This window comes from Pocillopora verrucosa, chromosome 12 (assembly GCF_036669915.1).
Source record: "Pocillopora verrucosa isolate sample1 chromosome 12, ASM3666991v2, whole genome shotgun sequence".
Taxonomy (NCBI): Eukaryota; Metazoa; Cnidaria; class Anthozoa; order Scleractinia; family Pocilloporidae; genus Pocillopora; species Pocillopora verrucosa.
In genome coordinates this window covers 9230296-9238026 of record NC_089323.1, presented here as the reverse complement: position 1 = coordinate 9238026, position 7731 = coordinate 9230296, and the positions used below count along the sequence as shown (strand labels likewise).

The window sequence follows — 7731 nt, the reverse complement described above, 5'->3', positions numbered from 1 at the left end:
TCGGCCTCCTAAGCAAAGGAAACTTCCACGGCCCCGCAGGCAAATAAATCCAAATGGCCTCGCAGGCAAAGGAAAACTTTCAGCACAGCCCCGCAGGCAAGGAAACTTTCACATCCACGCAGACAAAGAAAACTTTCACGGCCCCGCAGGCAAAGAAAACTTCACAACCCCGCAGGCAAAGAAAACTTTCACAGCCCCGCAGGCAAAGAAAACTCTCACGGCCTCGCAGGCAAAGAAAAAACTTTCACGGCCCCGCAGGCAAAGAAAACTTTCACGGCCCCTGACACAATTTCACATCTACAGAAAGTAAACCAAATCTAAACTCTGCTGATAAAAATTAACCACTGAAATATAATCAACCACATGGCATCCGAAACAGAAAAAGATGCATACCTCTTGATTCTGAGCTTGTTGTGCCAAAGGTTGGTCCTGAGCTTGCTGCGCCACGGCAGGTTCGCCTTGAGCAGATTGAGGATTTTGAACAACTTGAGTTATCGCTCCACCGGCAACGGCTTGGGGAACTTGTTCCGCCATGTTGGATTGATCCGTCGAACAAAAAAGTTATAGAACGCTTCAAGCAGTACACAGCCCAAGGCCACAAGTGAAGTGACAAGGTGTGATACAAAACAATCTATTATATCCAAAATCCCTAGGGACTAATTACCAATGCTAATTGAGTTAGCATAGATGCATTATCAAAGTCTATTGCGTGACTATTGGCCCAGACGTGATTGGCAATTCTTGACCCTTTTGCCGCGGTTTTTACATTTCTGAGGTGTTCTTTCTTTCTTGTGTTTAAGGCCCTGCCAGTCTCACCAATATAACACCATGAACAGTCACCACAAGGAATTTTATAAATAACATTTGTTTGCGATTCCAACGATGGTCGAAATTTTGGGGCCGGGAACTGTTGTTGAAGGGTGATGAGTGGTTTGTTCACCACTGTGATGTCGTGTTTTTTGAGGACACGAGTCAGAGGTTCTGTTACGCCTTTAATGTATGGAAGAGAGGCGAACGACTTGCGTGATTCGGACCCCTCGACCATCTTGAAAAATGTTCCAACAAGTTCCTCTGGGGACAACACTGTTGAACGTCGGGTTTTGTTGGCCTGGATGTTTTTAATGAAATTCGATGGATAACCATTAGATTCAAGTGCTGAATAAACTCGGTTAAGTTCTCGTTCTTTTCCTTTGGAGGAGTTGGGTAGCTTTAGGGCTCTGTGTAGAAGAGTTGCTGCTGTGCTGGCCTTGTGTTTATTATCATGGTGAGAATTGTAATCTAGATATCTGTCTGTGTGCGTAGGCTTTCTGTAAACATCGACAGCGATGGTACCATTTCTGCGAGTGACCAAAGTGTCGAGAAAGGAGATCTTATTGTCACTTTCAATTTCGATGGTGAAAGAGATGTAGGCGTCGATTGGATTTAATGTGTCATGGAAAGCTGGCACATTGTCTTTTTTGATGATGCAGAAGCTGTCATCGACATAACGTTTCCAGATTTTAGGAGGGACGGATGAACTGTTAATCGCACTTTCCTCGATTTCTTCCATACAGAGATTGGCCACTACAGGGCTAACTGGACTGCCCATAGCGCATCCGTGTACTTGTTTATAGATTCTGTCATTGAACATAAAATAGTTGTTGGACAGGGTAAATTGGAGGAGTGATATGTCATTGATGTCCAAATTTGTTCTGGATGGAAGAGAGGCGTCCTGTTCCAGTTTGATCTTGATGTAATCACATGCTTTGTCAACAGGGATCGCGGTGAACAATGATACAACATCGAAGGAAACCAAGACTTCGTTCTCGTCGATCTTGATGTCAGATATTTCTTTGGAAAACTGCAAGGAATTGGCAACAGAGTATCCGTTACGATTTTGAAGTGGAGATAGAATATCCGTTAGGAACTTGGACGTGTTGTAGAGAGCTGAGCCAATACAGGTGAGAATGGGCCTCAGTGGGTTCCCTTCTTTGTGGTGTTTAACTGAATTTGTTAAATTTGGCCTGAAATGTATCAACATCTTGACTTTTGGCTTGGATTATTTTGATCCTAAGACCAGATGGAGTAGTACCTTGGCCCTTGTGGGTCTCTAGCAGTTTGATTCTGGCTTTGAGAGAAGAGTAGGCTTTCTTGGCATCTGCTTGCATTCGAACTGTCCTCCTAGGATAGTTTCAATTGTGGAGTTGAGTCTGGGAGAACTGGACGTGTCTCTGAATCTAACAGGGCTGAAGATTGGTGGAGTTTTGGTCTGGAGCGATTAGAACCTCTTTCATTCACCTTATGGCTTCTTCTAGTATTGACTTGAACAATTTTTTAAAACTGAATTAGTGAGCAGCAATTAGCGAACAGTGGTTGTAAAACTTCTTTATTCTCTGACATGTTTCATCTAACTGTTGTAGATTTCTTCAGGGAGTTTTACCAGTTAAAACTAAATTCCTGTATTTATAAGGCATATGTAGCGACTGTATGGGGGCCAGTGACCTTAAAGGCTCGGCTGGACTTATGAACAGGAACTGGCAAAGTTGTGAAAAATTTGAAAATTTTGTGGGTATGGTGAGAAAAATATTTTGGGCCATGGTTTTTAGTGAATTCAGATAACTTATTAGTAATCACAAAGTAAATAAAGATATCAGGCAACATGCACAGATCTGACAGCAAAAAACTGATTATCATCACTTGAAAAATATCTCTTCCTCCACTACCTGCCAGTCTTGTTTACTTTTTTCAGAGATCTCTATGAGTTTTTGCCTCCTCTGAATTTTCTGTTTAGTATCTTGTGCAAGCTTTAGGATATGTTGTGGATTCAGCAGGCACAGTTGGATCTTGCCATCAATGTTTTCTAGTGAAGAATCTACTGCTGTGTTCAGCTCATAATGTTTCTGGTTTCCTTTAAACTTGAGTTGAGCTACCTCCATGTCAAACCTACTCTTTCTCAATCTCCATCATCTCATTTTCTAGTTGGTTTGGTGGGTAATCTTTGAATAATGAAAAACAAACAAAACAAATTCTCCTTGGCTTTGGCCACTAGATGCCCCATTAGGGCAGATTAAGGGAAAATGTGCCTGATCCTTGCTCTGAATTCACTGAAAAACCAAATATTCACATATGTATGTGTTGAGGTATCAAACTGCTGGATTGCTGAGTGAAAATCTAACACTTGAACATTATATATGTACAAGGAATTAATTATTACAATACAATACAATATTATTTATTTATCAAAGGTGACAATTAACCCAATGAGTTATCTAACTTACAGCCTTCACAGCAGGTACAAATACATATGTAAAATAATGACTAAATAGCAAAACGACTCACTGCAAGAGAAACTAAAACTAGAAATTGTATGAGTTAACATTGATATAATATGAAATAAACAATTACCTTCTAATACAGCTACAATAAAGAGAAAAAGGACAATCATAACAGTAATTCCTCTAGGTGAGAAACATTACTAGCAGACTTATTGAATAAGATAAGAAGTTTATGCTTAAAATTATTTAGTCTAGGTGAAAAAATAATAGAAGAAAGAGATACACTGGCTATTTGCCTAAGATCAGTGTCAAGGCAATTTAAAAGAGTGGCAGCAGAGTAATCAGAACCATCTCATGCTTGAGATGGTGTAAAAGTATTCCAATAGAACTAATGAACTGGAGCGCCAGCGGAAAATTTATTTAAACCAAACTGTAAGTATAGAAGCTGTCTACTTAGTCTCTTCTTTGGTTTTTTTTTTAACCTGGGCATTTTTCACCAAGTGAATTTAGCTCTTTGTCTTCCATCCAGGCAAATCTTTTTTTTGCTTGCTTCATCTTCTCTGCTACCTCTACTTTTGTCACTTTCCATTACGTTTTCTGCAAATTTGTATTTTTGGGTCGTAGTACTTCAAAAGCCAACGTGAGATCAACATGTGGAATTCTTTGTCCCCCATCATGGAAATACTGGAATCTTGTCATAGCTGTCACCAATCAAATGTAGACTCTATAAACTGATAAAGCATCCTCTTGGAAAATGAAGTGACCAATCAGACGATGCATACTATGTTCATTTATATTATAAACTGCTTTTCATTTATATTATAAACTGCTATACCCTACATCAAAGGCACTTCTGAGGCTATCGCGCAGATCCTACAACCTTACAACATTCGCGTAGCTCACAGGCCTATTACTACTTTACGACATTTGCTGACCAACGTTAAAGACAAAGACGAACCCAACAACAGACAGGGAGCGATTTATAAGATCGAATGCTCCGACTGCCAGGCCTCCTACATTGGTGAGACTGGTAGAAACCTTAACACGCGACTTACTGAACACAAACGAGCAACTAGAAATGGCGATGTAAACAATCACATTTCTGAACATCACCGACAAACTAATCACAGAATCGACTGGGACTCTGCTAAATGCTTAACCTACAGTACAAACTATTTTCAACGACTGACTCTGGAAAGCTGGTTCACTAACTTAGAACAGACGCCTCTCAACAGATGTCAACAATTACCAGCACCTTACAAACGACTCATTAACGACGTGAACAAACCGACAAACAGACCGACAAACAACAGACGGATCGAAACCGACCAATGACTGTTAACAAACTCTACACGAGTCTTCCAGCCAATCACATCACGGCTAAACAGACCAATCACATTCAACAGACCAGACTTTATAACATCATCGACTGACAACTACTCCTCACTTGACTCTGAAGATGACTATCGCACAGATAGTCGAAACGTCAGTCACCAACAACAGTTCTTTTCAGAACTACACTCACCTGGACGATCACACTACACGAACTGCTTTTCATTGTTTGTTACAAAAGTGCATTTGTCAACTGTACATTCATTTATTATATATGATCCATCAAACCTCCCTTAATCACAGTAGCCCAGGTATCTCAAACTTTTAATCTCCCCCTAAATATGTTGTCTGTTATAATTGCTTAAACTTAAAACCACTAAAGCCCTCACACTTCTGCTTACTTGCTGAAGATTCCTTTCCCCACCATTCAATGTGTTATGTCATCCAGGTTTCAACCTCCCTATAATAGTAATAATAACATTGAGAATAATAATGATAATAATTATAATAATACATCTCAAGAGAAGATGGAGGAAGGTGCCTGATTGATGTAGAAACAGCATTCAAAACAGTAACAATAGGGCTCAGTCATCACCAGGGGGCACAAAGAAGGGCAATATTCAAAGCAGGTGCTTTAACATGAAAGGTCTAAAGTAAAAAATTCAACATCCAAGAATACTACTAAGTTCAAAAGGGAAGTAACAATGCCGGGGTTTGAGAATAGAGAATATGAATGAGCCTCGGAAAATGCTAAGGCCCAGAAACACATATTGAAGTCTAAGATGAGATCCATGAAAGAAGAGAAGTAGAAAAACAAAGCACTGCATTACCAGTATCCCAGGATTGTAGACAAGCCTCCCATAGACACAGTCATCTTCAACAAATGGTTGTTAAGTAATCTGAAAGGAAAAACAGAGGGAGTACTTGTGGCAGATCAAGACCGGGCAATAAACATCAGAAACTACCAGAAAGTAATATGTGGCCAGCAAGTGGATGCAGAATGTGTTTGCAATAAGAAGAGAAAATGAATCATATTGTATCTGGATGTGAGGTATTAGCTAATACAGAATACATCTCCAGGCACAATAATGATGCAGCATATCTCCATTGGAGCATCTGTAAAGATCATTATATCAAGATTACAGACAAATGGTACCAACATGAACCAGAGACTGATGCACGAAAGTATCAGAAGCAGCTGTGACAGAGATTCAAAAGATCTGCATGCTGGGATCTGCATGAATCCTCAGAAAGGTGCTTAGTCTATGAACAGAGTAATTGACTTGAGTGACTAATGCCCTAGGTGCATGGTTTATGCCCGGCTGATGCACAAAAAGACTGTGATAGAAGAGGTAACTATATTTAAAGATGTTGAGATTATGAGATAAGTTGCAATGAAATTGTTAAAAATGAAACAATACCAAGTGGTCTAATTTACAACAAAGAGAATGAGAATAACAAATTTTCTGAGACTGAGAAATTTTTAACTTATTTAGACCATTCATCTTATTTATGAAAGACGGCAACTTCTGAAAATTGGGTGTACCCTGGAAGCTTTGATCAATTTACCTCTTTTTGATATTCATAAAAGTTGCATTGAATGCTTTAGCCACTCTTTTAGGATCAGACATCACCTCATTTTTTTTGACCTCATGGGTGATGTGCTGAGGTACATTCTTTCCTTTAATGAGAACATTTAGGTAGTCCTAGGAGACTCTTGGATTGTTAACATGAGGAAAGTCAGTTTACTTTTCAAACTGCAAGAGAATCAGATATTCTTAAAGAGCTAAGAAACCCTAAATGAAAGAAAGCATAATGACTGGGTAATTTTCCCTCAGGATTTCTCAAAGATGCTGCTCTTGTTTTGACTAAACCATTTGTCATTAATTTATCTCTTGAAACTGGAGTTGTGCCTAGTGAGTGGAAAGTGGCCAAGGTGATCCCCTCTATAAATATGGGTATCTGGCTGACATTGAAAATTATAGGCCCATCAGTTTTCCATACTTTCTCAAAGATCATAGAAAAAATAGTCTACAAGCAGTCGATGGCTCATCTGGAGCATTATAGTCTACTTTTTAAGTACCAGTTTGGTTTCTGTTGCAACTGCTTAACAGAGCTAGCTATTACTTACTTCTTTGATCTTATCCGAAGGAAGGCTGATAGTGTTATGGCAACAGGAGCAATTCTCATTGACTTAACAAAGGCATTTGATACCATTAGTCCCTCTGTTCTATTAAGGAAACTGTCCCATTACAGCATACATGACATGGAACTAAAATGTTTTACCGACTCCTTCACAAGCAGATAGTTCATTTTAATGGTGTGCTTTCTTGCAAAGACTTAAGAGGCGATCTCTGTAAGAGCGGTCCAGGGCATTCGCATTGGAAAAAAGTTTTCCCTCAAACTAGTATAAGTATATGAAACCACATTAGTTTCTGGAAATACGTTAAAATAACATTTTTAGAGCTCTCAAAAGTCAAAGCTGCAAAAGGCCCTTTTTTGACCTCATGCGATATCCAAAATTTCAAAAGTTGAATAGCCCGGTCCTCGTATCACACCGCATGCAGCAAAAAATATTTTGTATTCTTAAAGTGTGTGATATATAAGGTGTATAAAATGCATTTCAATTTTGATATTCGTTTATTCAGAGGCTCGTCATAATTTATTTAAAAACACTCGTTGGACAGCTTTCTGAAATTGGTTAAAAGTACTCTTTCTTTCCTGGTTGATATTGCTCAAGTCCAGACCAGACCATTAAAAACTCCGCTTGATTTCTGCTAATAAGATGTTTGGCTGCAGAAAAATATAAAAACATCTTGCACTTATTGATTTTCTTCGCAGAGGTGACTTCAAACCTTTAGCGGTATTGCTAGCGTGACAGCCGATCATGCAAATTAGTTCATTGAGCAAACTCCGACCGTTTTATATGAGTAGCTCAATAAATCTTAGATTTTAACCATTTTAAGTAGAAAATATAGTAGACATATAGTAGACATAGCTCTAAGACCACACCGATTAATACCTTAAACATTTCAAAAGGCCAAAATTTAACAAATTTTAATATCTCGTGATGAAAGACGTCAACAACAACGTATCGAATAACATAATTTGATTAGCGCTCGCAAACTCTTTTTTAAAAATTTGG

General features: G+C 38.9%; 1 protein-coding gene across 1 annotated transcript; it reads right to left on the bottom strand.

The window, feature by feature from the left end:
- Positions 1 to 649: 649 nt before the first annotated feature.
- On the bottom strand, positions 650 to 2020 carry LOC136277166 (uncharacterized). The gene has a single exon (XM_066158848.1). It carries the CDS (start codon positions 2018 to 2020, stop codon positions 650 to 652), a length of 1371 nt encoding a protein of 456 aa, XP_066014945.1.
- Between the last annotated feature and the right edge of the window lie 5711 nt (positions 2021 to 7731).